Here is a 20,673-nt window from a genome sequence, read left to right as displayed (position 1 = left end):
ATTTCAATTTTTGCCAGATCTTGACAATTATATTCCCCACTATGTTGGTACTTTTCTAATAGTTTAGTAAAATTTTTACACTTTTTCATCTTTTCAGCTGTTCTGCATGGGAGAGTTGATCTAAAATAACCTCATCAACAAATGCCAGAAGCAGAATTTGCCAGCATCCTTTTTACGCTGTGCAGTGCTCAGTCCCTTCAGTCGTGTCCAACTCTTTGCAACCCTATGGACCGCAGACCACCAGGCTCCTCTGTCCACGAGATTCTCCAGGAAAAAATCCTACAGTGGGCTGCCATGCCATTCTCCAGGGGATCTTCCCGACCCAGGAATCCAACCTATGTCTCTTGTATCTACTGCATCACAGGCAGATTCTTTATCCACTGAGCCACCTGGGAAACCCATTATGTGGGTTTATTTGCAAACAAATCCTGACCTGTAACTAAAAGCTGATTAAGAAGATGAATTTACACACACACACACACAAACACACACACAATCCCTCCTAACAACTAAAACTCACCATGGAACATATGGGAAAATATTGCAGAACAAGAGAAAGGACACATTACTCCCAAAATCTAACAGATGTTGTAAAGTTGATCATTTCAGAAATAAGATAAAAAGTTAAGACAAACTATTTGGCAATCTCATTTTAAAACTCTCAACAGATATGCCATATACCATTGAACAGATGAACTAGCTAATATATAAAGATCAAAAAATGAACTGTAAAAGGAAAAGAGGTTAAAGATTTTTTTTAATCACTCCTGCAAACATCACAGCAAAAATAAGTCCTCCTCCTAAGACACAAACTAAATGTAATAAAATTTAAAACTATACTTAAAGTAGCAATAGAACAACAGACACCACACAAAATCTACTCATGATGTACAAAACCAATTTGCTAACTCCTAGAATAAAAACAAAAAGACAAGAAGATATAAAATTTCTTTTAAATTCCTTAGAATTATAACTTCTAATTATGTGCAAAAGCAGATCAAACTCAAAATTACATAAAAGCAAAACACTAAAAAAATTATATTTAACATTAATTTACTATGATGGATGATGCTATTTTGCAGAAACTAAATCAGTGTTCCACACAGACTACTGTAATGACCACAATGGTCCAGGTTCTAAGAGTTTATCTTGGAAACCTCACCACATACCAATGTTGATTCTATTTCCCCCACTGCAGAACTGGCATCATAGAACATGACATTTTTTCACTTTAACTTGACATAAATACACTATTTACATATTAGGTCTATTCTTTCATCTCCATTCATTTGAAATCAGGTGAAAACAATTGAAGCAAGACGGAGGGGTCATGGTGGAGAGGTCTGACAAAACATGGTCCACTGGAGAAAGGAATGGCAAAACAGTTCAGTATTCTTGCCTTGAGAACCCCATGAACAGTATGAAACGGCAAAAAGATAGGACACTGAAAGATGAACTCCCCAGGTCAGTAGGTGCCCAATATGCTACTGGAAATCAGTGGAGAAATAACTCCAGAAAGAATGAAGAAATGGAGCCAAAGCAAAAACAATACCCAGTTGTGGATGTGACTGGTGATAGAAGCAAGGTTCGATGCTGTAAAGAGCAATATTGCATAGGAACCTGGAATGTTAGGTCCATGAATTAAAGCAAATTGGAAGTGGTCAAACAGGAGATGGCAAGAGTGAACATCGACATTTTAGGAATCAGCGAACTGAAATGGACTGGAATGGGTGAATTTAACTCAAATGACCATTATATCTACTATTGTGGGCAGGAATCCTTTAGAAGATACGGAGTAGCTATCATAGTCAACAAAAGAGTCTGAAATGCAGTATTTGGATGTAATCTCAAAAATGAAAGAATGATCTCTGTTCATTCCCAAGGTAAACCACTCAACACCACAGTAATCCAAGTCTATGCCCCAACCTGTAATGCTGAAGAAGCTGAAGTTGAGCGGTTCTAAGAAGACCTACAAGACCTTCTAGAAATAATACCCAAAAAAGATGTCCTTTTCATATAGGGGACTGAAATGCAAAAGTAGGAAGTCAAGAGATACCTGCAGTAACAGGCAAGTTTGGCCTTGGAGTACAGAATGAAACAGGGCAAAGGCTAAAGAGTTTTGCCAAGAGAACGCACTGGTCACAGCAAACACCCTCTTCCAACAACACAAGAGATGACTAACACATGGACATCACCAGATGGTCAATACCAATATCAGATTGATTATATTCCTTGCAGCCAAAGATGGAGAAGCTCTATACAGTCAGGAAGAACAACTGGGAGCTGACTATGGCTCAGATCATGAGTGCTTTATTGCCAAATTCAGACTTAAATTGAAGAAAGTAGGGAAAACCATTAGAACATTCAGATATGACCTAAATCAAATCCCTTACAATTACACAGTGCAAGTGACAAATACACTCAAGGGATTATGGCTGATAGACAGACTGCCTGAAGAACTATGGATGGAGGTTCATAACACTATACAGGAGTCAGGGATCAAGACCATCCCCAAGAAAAAGAAATGCAAAAAGGCAAAATGGTTGTCTGAGGAGGCCTTACAAATAGCTGAGAAAAGAAGAGAAGCTAAAGGCAAAGAAGAAAAGGAAAGATATACCCATTTGAATGCAGAGTTCCAAAGAGTAGCAAGGAGAGATAAGAAAGCCTTCCTCAATGATCAATGCAAAGAAATCGAGGAAAACAATAAAATGGGAAAGACTAGAAGGCACTGGCAACCCACTCCAGTACTCTTGCCTGGAAAATTGCATGGACAAGGGAGCCTGGTGGGCTGCAGTCCATGGGGACACTAAGAGTCAGACACGACTAAGCGACCTCCCTTTCACTTTTCACTTGCATGCATGGGAGAAGGAAATGGCAACCCACCTCAGTGTTCTTGCCTGGAGAATCCCAGGGACGGGAGAGCCTGGTGGGCTGCCATCTATGGGGTCGCACAGAGTCGGACTCGACTGACATGACTTAGCAGCAGCAGCAGCGATCTCTTCAAGAAAATTAGAGATACCAAGGGAACATTTCATGCAAAGATGGGCACAATAAAGGACAGAAATGGTATGGAACTAACAGAAGCAGGAGATATTAAGAAGAGGTGGCAACAATACACAGAAGAACTATACAAAAAAGATCTTCATAACCCACATAACCACGATGGTATGATCACTTACCTAGAGCCAGACATCCTGGAATGCAAATCAAGTGGGCCTTTGAAAGCATCACTATGAACAAAGCTAGTGGAGGTGATGGAATTCCAATTGGGCTATTTCAAATCCTAAAAAATGATGCTGTGAAAGTGCTGCACTCAATATGCCAGCAAATCTGGAACTCAGCAGTGGCCACAGGACTGGAAAAGGTTAGTTTTCATTCCAATCCCAAAGAACAGCAATGCCAAAGAATGTTCAAACTGCCGTACAATTGCACTCATCTCACACACTAGCAAAGCAATGTTCAAAATCCTCCAAGCCAGGCTTCAACAGTACATGAACCATAAACTTCCAGATGTTCAAGCTGGATTTAAAAAAGGCAAAGGAACCAGATATCAAACTGCCAACATCTGATGGATCATAGAAAAAGCAAGAGAGTTCCAGAGAAACATCTATTTCTACTTTATTGACTACACCCAAGCCTTTGACTGTATGGATCACAATAAACTGTGGAAAATTCTGAAAGAGATTGGGAATATCAGACCACCTGACCTGCCTCTTGAGAAATATGTATGTAGGTCAAGAAGGAACAGTTAGAACTGGACATGGAACAACAGACTAGTTCCAAACAGGAAAAGGAGTACGTCAAGGCTGTATATTGTCACCCTGCTTATTGAACTTACAAGCAGAGTACATCATGAGAAACGCTGGGCTGGAGGAAGCACAAGCTGGAATCAAGATTGCTGGGAGAAATATCAATAACCTCAGATACGCAGATGACACCACCCTGATGGCAGAAAGTGAAGAAGAACTAAAGAGCCTCTTGATGAAAGTGAAAGAGGAGAGTAAAAATGTTGACTTAACACTCAACATTTAGAAAACTAAGATCATGGTATCCTGTCCCATCATTTCATGGCAAATAGATGAGGAAACAATGGAATTGTTTATTTTGGGGGGCTCCAAAATCACTCCAGACGGTGATTACAGTCATGAAATTAAAAAACACTTGCTCCTTGAAAGAAAAGTTATGACCAACCTAGACAGCATATCAAAGGTCCATCTAGTCAAAGCTACGGTTTTTCCAGCAGTCATGTATAGATGTGAGAGTTGGACTATAAAGAAAGATGAGCACTGAAGAATTGATGCTTTTGAACTGTGATGTTGAAGAAAACTCTTGAGAATCCCTTGGACTGTAAGGAGATCGAATCAGTCCATCCTAAAGGAGATCAGTCCTGGGTGTTTATTGGAAGGACTGATGCTGAAGCTTAAACTCCAATACTTTGGCCTCCTAATGTGAAGAACTGACTCATTGGAAAAGACCCTGATGCTGGGAAAGACTGAAGGCAGGAGGAGAAGGGGACAACAGAGGATGAGATGGTTGGATGGCATCACAGACTCAATGGACATGATTCTGAGTAAGCTCCCAAAGTTGTTGATGGACAGGGAAGCCCAGTCCATGGTGTCGGAATCAGTCAGGCACAACTGAGCGACTGAACTGAACTGACCCAGTAGAAATAAAAATAAAAGTCAGCTACTGAAATTGAATGGCAATACTTGTTTACAAGGTAGTTCATTCAAACTGTTAAGACATTCTTTTAAACAAACAATTAAAGTTGAAAAATCTCTTTCTAGTGATAGATGAAATAATTTGGGCATCAATAAAAATACTAACTACAATGGAATAAAGCTGTTCCAATATGCCTAAATTTGCAAGTTAATGATACTCAAAAAGAAAAAAAAAAAAAAAAAGTCATTGGTCACCAGTAGAGAATACTAGGGAAATAACTCATCATTTTGGAAAGGAGTGAATAAATTATAAGCTTTCAGATTAACAATAAAAGAGCAAATTTTAAAAACTTTCATTAACATCTCTGAAAGGACTCTGACGTCTCTATTTGAACGTCTAATTTGAGACAAAATATAAGTCAAGCTCAGTGAATTGAAATATATATATATATATAGTGTATATATATAAAACTCAGAAAGACTGAGTATACTGCAAATCAAATATATGAAGAGAAATCACCTAGGCAGCAGTCACACTCCATATAAGGGGTACAATCATTAAAAACATGATTCAGAAGAAAGCCAGTACTTGCCTCAACTATGCTACTTCTGCATCTGCTCCAGTTGACCTATTTAGCAGACTAACATTTTATATTGAGGATGAAATAACATAATGTATGTAGAATAATTAGAGCAATGCCTAGGGAAGATTGGTTTGTCCAGTAAATGGCAATTTTCATTGTGATGATTACAGAGGCTGAAAATAAGAGCCAACAGGAGTGAAGAAATGGGATGTTTTCATCTGAAGAAACTCTTCAGAAAAATATAATTCCCTAAAGATGACTCACTGAATTCCTCTGTACATCTACAGACAGCAAAACAGCAAAACTGTCACTATTCTCACTCTCAGCTATTTCAACGTTTGATTTTACATTGGAGTACAGTTGATTCACAATGTGGTGTTAGTTTCAGGTGTACAGCGAAGTGATTCAGATATACATGTATCCATCATTTTTCAAATTCTTTTCCCACTTAGGTTGTTAATAACATTGAGCAGAATTTCCTGTGCTATACAGTACGTCCTTGTTGGTTAACTATTTTAAATATATTAATAGCAGTATGTACATGTCAATCCCAAACTCCCTAACTATTCCTCCCCACAACCCTTCCTACATCTTTATAACCCCATATGCAACTCCTCCATAATATAATTCAAATTTCATTTTAGCATTATCAATTTTCATTTCTTTGCAACACTTTCACTTTTTGACCAATTCCTTTATTATTTTTATAAATAGCAAGGTTTGTTACTGGAATAGAAGGGAAGTATCACAATTATACTTTCACTGTCTGCAACCAATCAGCAGACTATTTCAAAAGCAGCAATTTGTTATTTACACAGTAATGTGTGGCCTGAAAAGCTAGCAGCAAAGTTTCTCCTTTTTTGCAGTTACTCATCATTAATAAAATGTTGTGTTAATTGAAATTTGAATTGTGTTGTTTAAGGACAGGTGTTATTTTGACCACACAGGGATAATGAAATTCATGCACATCAAAACCATGCAACAAGGACTACCTGTCTTTACTTTTCAGAGTCCTCAAAAAGCTACTCCATGCATTCAGTAAAGGTGTTACAGCTGTATTCAGTGGAAGAGTTACGCTAAACTTCACCTCACCTGGGACTGGGACTCTGGTTTGTTTCTTTCAGTGAAAAAAAATATATATACTGACTTTCCAAAAGTCATTAATAACTAAACCTCTTGACCAGTCTTTGGGAAGGTAAGGTTTCCAAGCAACAGTAAACAGCTAAGAAACTAGACACCAACTCCACACACAGTATCAAAAATGCCTATGAAATAAATCGTATTAAGTAAAATTTGCCCTCAGTAAGATGAGAAAAGGCAAAGAGCCACATGGATTAACTTCCATGGTCAATTTATAGTTATTGATACTAATAAGCAGTGTATCTCACATACTCACATTCTCAACAAAATGAAGCTCATTGAATGAGAGGGGGAAAAAATCTATCTACCATTACTTTCACAAAGAGGAATTTCCATAATAAAGTAGGAATAAAACAAAAATAAAGTAGGAAACAGTGATTACTCACACATAAACACAATAGGTAAGAAATATTCAAATAACTAGCTTACATACAAATGAAAAACACAACAAAAAAAGTCAACAATGACCTTGGTAAACATTCTAAATGTTGCACTTCAAGTGATGTGAAGGTTGCTCAGTCGTGTCCGACTCTCTGCGACGCCATGGACTATACAGTCCATGGACTTCTCCAGGCCAGAATACTGGAGTGTGTAGGCTTTCCCTTCTCCAGGGGATCTTCCCAACCCGGGGATTGAGCCCAGGTCTCCCACACTGCAGGCAGATTCTTTACCAGCTGAGCCACAAGGGAAGCCCGTTGCAATTCAAAGTAGGCTTAAATTGTGGAAACTATTAAAGATCCTATTTAGCTTCTTCAGATACTTTCTTACTCCAAATCATCCTTTATTTTCATACCAGGAAAACACACATCTCCTAACACAAATTACACAGAACACAGATTATACAGAAATGCATGCAAATCTGGTCATGGATAGGTAACTGCATCCACTTGGCTGCATGGTTGAGCAGAAACTGGAAACATGTGAATATTCCATCTAACCATTTACCCTGGGTTCACCTGACAGTAAAGTCAGTATTTAGCAAACATTCACAACAAACATAGCACAGGTAACTATGGAGGCAGTTCATGTTGTATAAAAAAGAAAAACTGAAGTACTTGATTTACAAGTGTAAGGTCAATTTGGCAAAATCAGGGCACAAGTAGAGGCAGAGAAGAGGTGATGTCAAAAATTTTGTCTAACATAATAATGACAGCCGTGGGCACACCAATTAAGTGCTTTCTACTTGACTTTCCTTCACTGCCTGTTTCCCCACAGAATGTCAGGGTTGATCTGGCAATAGACTGCAAAATAGACTGGTGGTAGAGTTAATTTTATCAGCTCTCCTTTGGTCCCTTACAGCCTAAATCTTCTACTATTAACACTAGAACAAAGAGAAGGAGGAGGACAGAAAGAAGAGGTGGAGGAGGTGGGGCATTTTATAAAATTAGAGTGGAAATTTATGGATTCCATATTTTTCCGGTCCCACCGTCTGTTGCTGAAATGTATTTTTTAAATGGCTGCTGCTATCTTTTTCATTTATCAAAAAGATCATCTCTCACTGTTATCCCTAACCTCTCTGCATATGCTGATTTATGGAAACGTAAGTCCATACGAATACTTTTCAAATTTAGAAATTCCCTTTATTTATGTAACTATTTTATTTTTAAATGAAATCTCATATATTCAAAGCCCATACAGAACACATATTCTAACCAGTTTTTTTTTAATTTTTTAAAAGTACTTCCATAAAATATTTGTAATGTTAAATAAGCATGTATGAAAAATGGAATGTATTTTTAATAGTACCTTATTGTATTTTGGGTGGACAGGCAATATAATCATGGGGGCAAAAGCAATATTACGTATGCTGCCTATTTAGCATATACTCTGAAGTCAAAATAATCAGGTACACTTATCACTGTGAATGTTATAACACATTATGTCATTCATATAAATAATAATAAACAAAAGAAACTTAAGTCAGACCCAATGAATTCAAGGAAAGCACAGCACCAGTACTGAATGCCTATAATGTGCTGTGGGGATTTAGTCACTCAGCTGTGTCCGACTCTTGCGACCCCATGGAATGCAAACCGCCAGGCTCCTCTGTCCATGGGATTTCACAGGCAAGAATACTGGAGAGGGTTGCCATTTCCTTCTCCAGGGGAATCTTCTCGACCCAGGGATGGAACTTACATCTCCTGCCTTGGCAGGTTGGTTCTTTACCTCTGGGCCACCAGGGAAGCCCTGCCTAATATACCAAGTACTATATTAAGAACATACTCAACACTTGAAGATAGGGATTACTTAATGAATTAAAGAAGTAACAAGAACATAAAGGTTTAACAAGAGTCTAAAACAGAGCATGACTACTTCAGTAAATGTTAGCTCTATAAGGCATATATAATTATGTTCATTTTTCAGATGATTAAACTCAAGTTCAGAAAGGTTTAATAACTTGCCCAAAATCACTGAAATGGTTTCTAGTGGAAAAAGTTCAGGATTCAATAAGTCTGACTCCAAAGTCTACAGTTTTCCACTAGTTTCAAAGCAAAATTTTGTAAAAAATTCTGTCTAGTAGTTTCATGGGAAACTTGGCAATAAAATTTTAAACATAAGGGTCTAAGAACCTAACTCCTAAGATCTGAAATATATTTACAAAAAGAAGGTTCTGACAGAATTCAGTTGTTCCATTACAATTCTTATCCAGAGACTCTTACTACTTAACACTAAAGTTGCTAAAAGTTGGTACAGTTCTCACCTTTAGGGCAATTATCAGAACTCAGCCAGAGAGAAAAGTATAAGTACCTTCAGCTCTGGAATATTACAAGTGGCTCATGTTTGGCTCCAAAAATCTAACATTATCCTTCTGGGCTGTCACTATGTATATCTGACAACTGAAACCCACTAAGAAGAAGAAAAACCTGGACTTTGTTATGTAACATTCAAATTTTTCCAAAGTTCATATGCCAGATGCTAACAGTCTATTATTCCCAAAGAGAAATTTGAATCAGAGTACTTAAATTGAGGAAAAATGACCTATTAATACATGCCTCTAAGGTCTAATTGACGTTACCATATTTTAACCAATCTTTACCTTAAAATTATACTTAGCAAATCTAATGATTTGAATCAAGAGAACTGTATCTTTCCTAAATATGGAGTATTAACTACTTCAGCCTCATCAGCTACAGTCCAAATTTCTACTGCAGAATGTATTAACTTTCTATGTTGAACATTCCTTAAGGGCATTCCATTTCTATAACATTAACATAAAAAACAGACCTATTCTCTCATGAATAGTAACATACAGTCCTAGAAATATCCTAAGCACTAGGCAATTCAACCGCACTATTTAACCCAGGAGTACAATATATTCCAAATCTTCCTAGTAAACTTGCAAATAAAACTTTGCCATACTTCCTCTAGGGCTTCCCTGGCGGCTCAGATGGTAAAGAATCCGTCTGCTATGCAAGAGACCCAGGTTTGATCCCTGGGTTGGGAAGATCCCCTGGAGGAGGGCATGGCAACCCACTCCAGCATTTTTACCCAGAGAATTCCATAGACAGAGGAGCCTAGCAGGCTATAGTCCATGGGGTTGCATAGAGTCAGACACGACTAAGCAACTAACACTTTCATAACATAGGTTCTTTTTGGACCAAATGTTCTCAGAGTTCCCAAAAAATTTACAGCATGAGAAATAACACAGGATGACACCTCCTTAAGTTCATAAAGTTCACTGAGCCCAAAGATCCTAAATCATATCATCCAACTTAATATGGCTTGTTGGCTGCAATGGCTACAAGAAAGGCTAGTCAGAAAAAAAATAATAACTTAGGAAGAAGGGGGAAGGAAACGTGCAGAATCCACCACATTGCCTTAAGTGGCAGCTCAAACTGCCGACTTTGACAAGCCTTCAATGCCAATCCAAGCTCAGCACCAGACTCCCTCCCATTCTGTTTCCACATTTGTTCCATCTAACTCTCATTCTGGACATTGTACCAGATGTAACCTTAATGACTTGTATGACGATGGGCTTTGGATCTTCAATCAGTTAAGATAACCTCCAGAATCTAGTTTATCAATGTAAATTATATAACCCTTCAAACTTGGAATCCAAAATCCCAATTTTCAGGAAAAAAAAATTCACAGCATCATGAAAACATGGGTAACCACAACTGAATGACAGGAACAAACCCTGGTGCTAGGTTTGGGGATAATATCCTATCCTTGGCTCTGTCACTGACTTACTGTGAGACTGTGCAAGTTAGTGACCATTCCATGCCCCAACAGCATCTACCTAGTAGGACTACTGAAACAATTAAATGAGTTTCTACCAAACAAAAAAAAAAAAGAAGAAGAAGAAGAAGAAAGAGCCTGTAAACTAAACTTAGGCAGAAATTCCCAAAGAGGTAGGTGCTATTTTCCTATGAAACACCACACACCCATTGCCGATCCTCTAACATTGCTCCACTTTTCACAGAGCAAGACCTTCACATATAATAAGCAAAGAATCACATTTAGCGTTGGAATAAAGATTCAAGAAAACAACAGCAAAATCATGTACATTTCAAGAAAAAAGTAGTCCAAAAATTGACTGATCATGACTCTTGACCCTTACAAAACCAACAGAAATAATTCCCACAATTCTCTTGTTTGAAGAGATCATCTCAGGAGGAAAACATTGCACTGAATATTTGTATTGTCCCTCACTCACTGACAAATTATGTTCACAAAACTAAATCTCAATGAAATAAATATATAAGTTTATATACAGTTGACCTTTGAATAACATAGGTGTGAACTACACTCGTCTACCTATATGCAGATTTTTTTCAATAGTAAATAGCACAGTACCACATGATCCAAGGTTGGCTGAATCCATGAACATAGAACTGTAAATATGGAGAACTTCAGACAGGGAGGAAACTCAGACACCAAGGGCCAACTACAAGTTATACATAAATTTTCAACTACACGGAAGGTCAGAGTTCCAACCTCTGTGTTGTTCAAAGGTAAACTATAAATATATCACTTATATCCATTTCCTGAGATTTAGCACTAGTATCATTTATAAATCTAAGTTAATAATAAAAGTTCTTATCTTACCTAGAGCAGAACAGCTGATCTCATTTCCTAGGAAATCTCTTATATGTTAAAAGAGAAATGCTAATTTCAATTAGACAATGGATATTTAATATGGAGAAAATTCTTTTAACAGTTGAACACTGGTTAAAATGGATTAACCAAAATTCAACATCTATTCATGATAAAAACTCCATGCACCCTAAAGCCCATGCTCTGTAACAAAAGAAACCACCACAGTGAGAAGCCCATACTATGCAACTAGAGAGTAGACCTCACTCTCCCCATCCAGAGAAATCCCACACAGCAACGAAGACCACAGCCAAAAATAAATAAATAAAATTTTAAAAAATAAAATCACATCAAAAACAAAGAAATACTCAGGAATAAACCTGACCAAGGAGGTGAAAGATTTATATGCTGAGAACTATAAAACACTGATAAAGAACTGAAGATGACAAAGAAACAGAAAGATATACCATGCTCTTGGACTGAAATAATTAATACTGTTAAAATGGCCATACAACTGAAAGCAATCTACAGGTTTAATGCAAATCCCATCAAATTACCCATGACATTATTCTCAGAACTACAGCAAATAATCCTAAAATTTATATGGAACCACAAAAAAACCAGAATTGCCAAAGCGATCCTGAGGAAAAATAACAAAGCTGGAGGTATAACCCTCCCAGACTCCAGACAATACTACAAAAAGCTACATCAAGAAGCATGGTACTGGTTTTAAAAAAAAAAAGAAAAACAAAAAAAGACATATGAATCAAAAGAACAGAGCAGAGAGCCCAGAAATAAACCCACATACCCAGAGTCATACCCAGCCTCCTTTGACACAGCACCACACAACAGCAAGTGGTGTTGGGAAGGCAGGAAAGTTGCATGTAAATCAATCAAGTTAGAACACTCCCTCACACCGAACACAAAATAAACTCAATGGCTTAGGGGTTTAAATATAAGACACAACACCACAAAACTCCCAGAAGAGAACATATGTAAAATCTGTTCCAACATAAATCATAGCAATGTTTTCTTAGGTTAGTCTACCAAGGCAATACAAATAAAAGCAAAAATAAATGAGACATCAAATTTATAAGCTTTTGCACAGCAAAGGAAACCATAAGCAGAACACAAGGACAACCTACAAAATGGGAGAAAATATTTCCAAACAATGAAATCGACAAAGGATTTCCAAAATAAACAGCTCAGTACAGTTCAGTTCAGTCGCTCTGTCGTGTCTGACTCTTTGCAACCCTATGGACTGCAGCACGCCAGGCTTCCCTGTCCATCACCAACTCCCAGAGCTTGCCCAAACTCATGTCGATCAAGTCAGTGATGCCATCCAACCATCTCATCATCTGTCGTCTCCTTCTCCCGCCTTCAATCTTTCCCAACATCAGGGTCTTTTCCAAGGGGTCAGCTCTTCACATCAGGTGGCCAAAGTACTGGAGTTTCAGCTTCAGCATCAGCCCTTCCAATGAATACTCAGGGCTGATTTCCTTTAGGATGGACTGCTTGGATCTCCTTGCAGTCCAAGGGACTCTCAAGAGTCTTCTCCAACACCACAGTTCAAAAGCATCAATGTTTCTGCACTCAGTCTTATTTATGGTCTAACTCTCACATCCATACATGACTACTGGAAAAAACATGGCTTTGACTAGATGGATCTTTGTTGGCAAAGTAATGTCTCTACATTTTAATAAGCTGTCTATCTTGGTCATAGCTTTTCTTTCAAGGGGCAAGCATCTTTTAATTTTGTGACTGCAGTCACCATCTGCACCAATTTTGGAGCCCAAGAAAATAAAGTCTCTCAATTTTTCCATTGTTCCCCCATCTATTTGCCAACAAGTGACGGGACCAGATGCCATGATCTTAGTTTTTTGAATGTTGAGTTTTAAGCCAGTTTTTTCACTCTCCTCTTTCACTTTCATCAAGAAGCTTTTTAGTTCCTCTTCACTTTCTGCCATAAGGGTGGTGTCATCTGCATATCTGAGGTTATTGATGTCTCTCCCAGAAATCTGATTCCATCTTGTGCTTCATCCAGCCCAGCATTTTGCATGATGTACTCTGAATATAAAGTTAAATAAGCACGATGACAATATACAGCCTTGACGTACTCCTTTCCCAATTTGGAACCAGTCCAATGTTCCATGTCTGGTTCTAACTGTTGCTTTGTAACCTGCATACAGATTTCTCGCGAGGTAAGTAAGGTGGTCAAGTATTCCTATCTCTGTAAGAACTGTCTACAGTTCGTTACGATCCACAGTCAAAGGCTTTGGCACAGTCAAAGGCTTTGGCACAGTCAAAGCAGAAGTAGATAAACAGCTAATACAACTCAGTAACAGCAACAACAACAAACATCCAACAATGCCCCCCAAAAAGGGGGCAAAAGACCTAAATTGACATTTCTCCAAAGAAGACATACAGATGGCCAATAGGCACATGAAAAGATACTCAACATCACTAATTACTAGAGAAATGCAAATCAAAATTACAATGAGGTAATCACACTAGTTAGAATGACCATCATCAAAAGCCTACAAATAATAAATGTTATTGAGGGTATGGAGAAAAGGGAACCCTCCTACACTGTTGGATGGAATGTAAATTGGTGCAGCACTACAGAAAGGAGTATGGATGTTCCTTGAAAAACTACAACTTGCCATAACATCCAGCAATCCACCCCTGGGCATATATCTGGAAAAAACTCTTAATTCAAAAAAAATGTTTGGGAACACATGTAAGAATTAAAGATTTTAAAATTAAAAAAAATAATAAAATAAAATATGTAAAAAAAAAATGCATATAACCCAAAGTTCATAGCTGCACTATTTTCAATAGACAAGACATAGAAGCAACCTAAATGTCAACAGATGAATGGATAAAGATGTGGTATATACATATATACAATGGAATACTACTCAGCCATTAACAATGAAGTAATTCCATTTGCAGCAATATGGATGGATATAGAGATTATCATACTAAATGAAGTAAGTCAGAATGAGGAAGACAAATATGACATCACTTATCTGTGAAAATAAAATATGACACAAGCAAAGTTATTTACAAAACAGAAACAGACTCACAGATATAGAAAACAAACTGTGGTCACCAAAGGGGAAAGGGGGTAGGTGGGGGATAAATTAGGTGTTTGAGATTAGCAGACACAAACTATTCTATATAAAACAGATAAGCAGGGTCCTACTGTTTAGCACATGGAATTATATGCGATATCCTATATCCTATAATAAACCATAATGGAAAAGAATATTAATAAATATGTGTGTATAACTGAGTCACTTTGCTGTATACCAGAAACTAATACAATATTATAAATTAACTATATCTCAATAAAATAATAATAATAATTTCAAAATGAATTAATCTGCTACACAATGTTGAAAAGAAACTAGGTTCCACAGCAAGAGAACTTGCATGAGCTGGAGCACAGGCTCAAAAAGAAACAAAAAAAGAAAAATCAATTTCCAGAGTCCCTTCCTAAACAGAACACACAATAATTAAAATTTTAAAAACAGAGGATAACACTATTATGTACTTACAAGACTTAAAGAATATAAATAAAAAGATTCAAATGAACCACCTGATAGTTGGCACGTTACATACACTCATTTTGAGGTTATGCTCATTTTACTGCTATATTTCATAACAGTGAATATTTTAATGCTAAGAAAGCAATTTATACTGAGAAGCCCATCAGACTGACTTGTGAGAAATACTCCGAGTTGCACATCTTCCCACAGATTAAGGCAGGTGTGCCCCCAGGTAACTTACAGGTGGTAGAATGGAAATCATTGCTCCATCGAGGGACTGTAATATAAAGCAATGAGAGACATCCCCCTCTGGTATGAGGGTGAGTGGGTAATCATTGAGAACGAACTACTTTAACAGAACAAGAATTTGGAGAAACTAAGGAGGAGAATTTAGACCAGACAAAGAATGGCCTAAAATAAAAGGAGGGCTTCCCAGGTGGTGCTAGTGGTAAAGAACCTGCCTGCCAATACAGGAGACATAAGAGACATGGGTTCGATCCCTGGGTCTGAAAGATCTCCTAGAGGAGGAAATGGCAACCCACTCCAGTATTCTAGCCTGGAGAATCCCATGGACAGAGAAGCCTGGAGGGCTACAGTCCATAGGGTTGCAGAGTCAGACATGACCAAAGCAACTTGGCACAGATGAAAGGTAAAAAAATCTTTTCTCCTATGTCCTATTCTAAATATGAGTGGCTCTACATTTTATGTACGGGTAATTTAGATGGAAATGAAATACCTGTTGAGTTTATTTCTCATGTATAAAACCGTTCCCCCAGAACACAGCGTTATTCAATTCTAGGCCTCCCAATTCTAGCAGAACACATTCTGTGTTTTAAAAGCTTACCCATACAGAAGTTTCCCTAATACATAGTTTTATTTCCCAATAACTCAATCCACGGGAAATTCATCTAATATTCTCCCTTTCAAAGTAGGTTAGTTCTCCGCCACTAGTTAATGTTTTTAATTTTTTACTAATAAATTATGGAGCAAAAAATTAACTACCATTATTAATATGGTAATTAAATCAAAAATATCTCATGAGCTACTCAAATATATAAAGTCTATGGCACCATCTGCAAATACATCATAAATCATAAAAACCTGGTAGATGCAAAAATGTCCAAGTTTATTTTCTAAATGAAAGTAGTTAAAAAAACCTTACAAGAGAAAATATGTTCCCTGCACTCAAGCAATTAGCCTCCAATTACAAGCAAATGGATGACTACATTTCTGCTTTGTAAAAAGAAAATAAATCATCAATTAAGCCTGAGACTTAAGTGACAACTCAGTACAGCGCAGATATATATAAAATAATCAATTTTACAGCACACATGTAATACCTGTCATCTTAGAGTATATATTCATAATTAGAAACATGAAGGAATAAATTTAATTGGTTTCCCAAGAGTTTGCAGAAGATGAGTTACCAAATTCCAAAAGAAAGAAATAAGAGATGGAATTAGCAAAATATTAATAAAAAATATTCATTTTAGGGAATTCTCTGGTGGCCCAGTGTTTAAGATTTCACATTCTCACTGCTTAGGGAACAGGTTCAATTTCTTATCTGGGAATTAAAATCCCACCAGCCACATGGCATGGCCAAAATCAAACAAACAAATAAAAATATTCATTTTATCCCAGAATTCTGGGGTATCTTTCCAGCTCCCATCCCCATGTGAATTATATTAAATCCCCATGTGTTTAAATTGGCATATACTTGAAAGGGCATTTTGAAATGTCTTGAGAATTTTTAACTGCACATGTCCTTTAACCCAGGAACCCTATACTTCCAAGAATCATACATGATTATGCACAACAAATGTGTACAGTAACGGTCATGGCTGCACAGTTTATAATAACAAACAATAACCTAAATACATCTACACTATGGAATATTGTAACTGTTCAAAAGAATGAGGAAGAGCTACTGTGTCATATGAAAAATGATATACATTAAATGAATTAAAGTTACATAACACTCATTACACAAAAGTTAAATAACACTTTTTACAGGATGCTGGTTTTCAAAGCAATTTCATGTATGCTTATGCATGCATAGAAAATGTTTGGAAAGATATACAAGAAGCTGTCACAACAGTTACCTCTTTGGAGTAGCACTAAAAAGGGCTATGGAGTTTTAGTATTTATTTAAATAATGAGCATGTCTTACTAAATTAAACCATTCTTAAAATTCTTAATTCCTCATGAGGAATATCCATGGTCCAAATTTAGTAAGTTTCAGTTTAATTCCTATCCTGAATTCTTCCCCCTCTGATTTAAAGCTTTCAAATTCAGACTTCCCTGGCAGTCCAGTGGTTAAGACTCCATGCTTCCACTGCAGTGGTTTGATCCTCATCAGGGAAGAAATCCTACATGCCATGTGGCACAGCCAAAAGAAATTAAATAAAGCTTTCAAATTCAATAGAATCTAATCTATACACACTAGTTGCCAATCCATCTGACAAGCTAACCTAAATTTAAACTACAAAATAATAAACCAGTCAAAAAGCTAAAGCTATTCATGACGGTCATCTCCTTTATCTCACATCCATATTCAACAACTAAACTTACCAAAAAGGTTCGTAAGAGAAAATGCAAACATTTGTAAACTTTCTTACATGTTCTATAGCTCCCGCCTGTCCATTACTATACTCTCGATAATGTCCAAGCATCTGGTCGACTTGTCGCAGGTTCCGACTGGTGTCCTAAAAAAAAAGTGGGCTTTATTAATTGCTCCAAATGATGTATTCCCCAGTCTTAGCAGTATATCAAAGAACTAGGTCAACTGTTTGCAAAAGGTACAACTGATACAATAATTAAGTTGCAATCAATATACTTCATAAATATCAAATAAATGTTATTAACACTGATAAATAAACTCAAGCCCATCTACAATTTACTCGTGTGAAATCTGAAGCAAATGGTTTCAGTCCTTATCCAAGGCTCCATAACAAGCTGGAAACAAAACCATAAATTGGATAAGAATCCTCATCATCAATTTGTGCACGTCAACAATTTGCACACTTCACCACAACTTTATAGAAGAGAAATCCTTAGAAAAATGTAGTAGATTGTGTTCAAGACAAGCAAATCACTAGGATCAATGTTATTACAAGTATTTACCTTAGAACTCAATTAAGAGAAAAGAAAATAAAGTAGCCTTTAACTTTTAGCTATAAACAAACTTGTTTCTAATTACAATAAAAATGGTTTCCACGAAATTTGATAGGTTTCATCTGAAAGGTGAATGAAGGCATTTCTTTCAAAATATATACTTATTAATATGTTTTATTAGTGGAAAAATTCAAGAATCTGCACTGCAAAAATCCAATATTATGTTAATTTAAATAAGTTTCAAAAGAAATAGGTTTCTGAGTTTTAAAGCATATTATGGTTTCTCCACCAGAAATTAGCCTCTTTTTAATAAGCACAATAACTTAAACCAATTGAAAGCCAAAATCCATGGTTATTCAGGCAAAACAGAAGTAACAGATTAAAGGGTAGGAAAAAAATAATTCTATTTGAGTTTTCTTTTTCCCCAACATGATACCCTTCCCCCACCTCATTATCAAAACCCTTTCTAGGAAGGGCATATAAAATGCCCACTCAAATTTCCAAACACTGTCAAAAACTAGCCTCTAAATAAAAATAGCATCTCAATATCATTCATCCATGAATAATTTACGCACCCAAAATAGGAACAACTTCACTAAAGACATGCCCACAAAAAGCCAAACTATGGTAATTCTTACTGGCTTCACTCCCAGAGTATTTTAAGTATTTGTAAATACTATCTTATCCCAAGACATTTCCTCAACCTATCAGATATCTCAAGTATCTGACTGTGTTAGGCAGAATAATGACCCCAAAAATGTCTAGGTCCTAATCTCTCAATCTTGTGTATACGTTCCCTTATATGGCAAAAGGGATTTTGCAGATATAACTAAATTAAGGACCTTGAGATGGGGAGATTATTCTGGATTATGGGGTGGACCCAAGGTACTCACAAGGAGCCTTAAAGGGAAGCAAGAGCAGGCATAGTAACATGATGTAAGAAGGGTCCAACCCACCCTTATGGCTGTGAAGAGTAAGGGAGGGGCTATAGGACCAGGAATTTCGGCAGCCTCTAGAAAAGGCTGGAAAAAGAACAGATATTTTCCTAGGGACTCCAGAAAGGAATGCAGACCTCCTGATATCCTGCTTTCAGCCCAATGAGACCACTGTTAGATTTTGACCTTCAGAACTATAAGAAAATAAATATCTGGGTTTTTTAGACACTAGTTTTATGGTAATTTGTTACCATGTCATAAAAAACTAAGACACTGACTTAAACCATTTCTTAGCTTAACCTAGTTAAAATCTACCACATGCTCAGTTCAGTTCAGTCACTCAGTCGTGTCCGACTCTTTGCGACCCCATGAATCTCAGCACACCAGGCCTCCCTGTCCATCACCAACTCCCAGAGTTCACTCAGACTCACGTCCATCGAGTCAGTGATGCCATCCAGCCATCTCATCCTCTGTCATCCCATTCTCCTCCTGCCCCCAATCCCTCCCAGCATCAGAGTCTTTTCCAATCAGTCAACTCTCTACTACTTGCTAAACTAACCTGTAAAGTACTGGTTATCGTGTTGACCTTCTCAGTGACATCCACAGTAGGACGATGTCGAACTTCCCTGTGTACTGAGCTGGCAGCCCATCGACTCAATCGGTCACGAGAGCGGAAGTGATCTGAATCGCTGGAGGATTCTGCCATTGATGTATAAAAATCCTTAAAAATAAATCCAGCTCAAGGTCAATCAAATGGTAAAGAGCAGAGAAATAAGAGGTTAATTTAACTTTTATTTGCCTTTTGATCTTAAGTACTTATTACATTAGTCTTTTGCCATATCATAATTTCTAACACAGAGCTTGAAAACACAAGTCATTTCCACATGCAACTCTCTCTCCTTTGTCTTTTCTGCTTTATGAGCAATTCCTCAGACATTTACAACTCCAAATAATAATAATCACTTAGTTTTGTGCAATGCTCCTAAATTTTCAAAGCATAAAGTATCTCATACAACCCTACCAACAACACTCTAAGGTATATGAGACATACAGATTGGTATCTCTACAATAAAAGAAAAAAAATAACACAGATATTCTCTAAGGTAGGACCTACAGTTCTCAATATTCGTCTGACGTCCATTCTGCTAAGCTATGAGAACATGTGTATCTTTAAATAAAAATACAACACACACAGAATAAACTAAACTAAGAGAATTCCATTTATTGTACAGCAAACACTCTCATACCTCTTAATTTAAAATATAGTCAAATTAAATGCCATCACAGAAGTACAAATTCCATGATAACAAACATGTGAGAAGATGACATCTTCAACATCTCCACCAAAACAGAAAGCCAAGAAGCCTGAATATAATCTCCTAAGTAGAAACATCTCTAAATATGCTTTCTTTCCATCCTTACCTCAATTTTCAGTCTAATGCAAAAGAAAATTATTTCATGCAAGACAATCTCAAAATTTCAGAGAATTTTTATAGAAATTGACAAAATGAAATATATTTTTAACAAAGAAACATCAGAGAAAATTCAATTATCAAAAGTGAAAGTTTGAGTATTCCAACAATTTCATTTTCTGCTTAATAGAGAGTTAATGATCTTTATTTTAACATTAATTGTTACAATCTTCCTA

The 20,673-nt window shown here is 36.9% G+C and overlaps 1 protein-coding gene across 1 annotated transcript in view; it reads right to left on the bottom strand.

The window, feature by feature from the left end:
- Nucleotides 1–19,731, bottom strand: part of CEP128 (centrosomal protein 128) — a 441,766-nt gene extending 422,035 nt beyond the window's left edge. Inside the window, exons 1-2 of the mRNA XM_068966164.1 lie at nt 19,585–19,731; nt 17,595–17,681 (exon numbers count right to left, since the gene is read on the bottom strand). Coding sequence (XP_068822265.1) covers nt 17,595–17,681; nt 19,585–19,731 — 234 coding nt within the window. The remainder of the gene's footprint in view (nt 1–17,594; nt 17,682–19,584) is intronic.
- Between the last annotated feature and the right edge of the window lie 942 nt (nt 19,732–20,673).

The sequence above is a fragment of the Capricornis sumatraensis genome, chromosome 2, assembly GCF_032405125.1.
Source record: "Capricornis sumatraensis isolate serow.1 chromosome 2, serow.2, whole genome shotgun sequence".
NCBI classification, from domain to species: Eukaryota; Metazoa; Chordata; class Mammalia; order Artiodactyla; family Bovidae; genus Capricornis; species Capricornis sumatraensis.
Note: the sequence above shows the minus strand (reverse complement) of the source record. Positions and strands in the feature narration are given on the sequence as shown.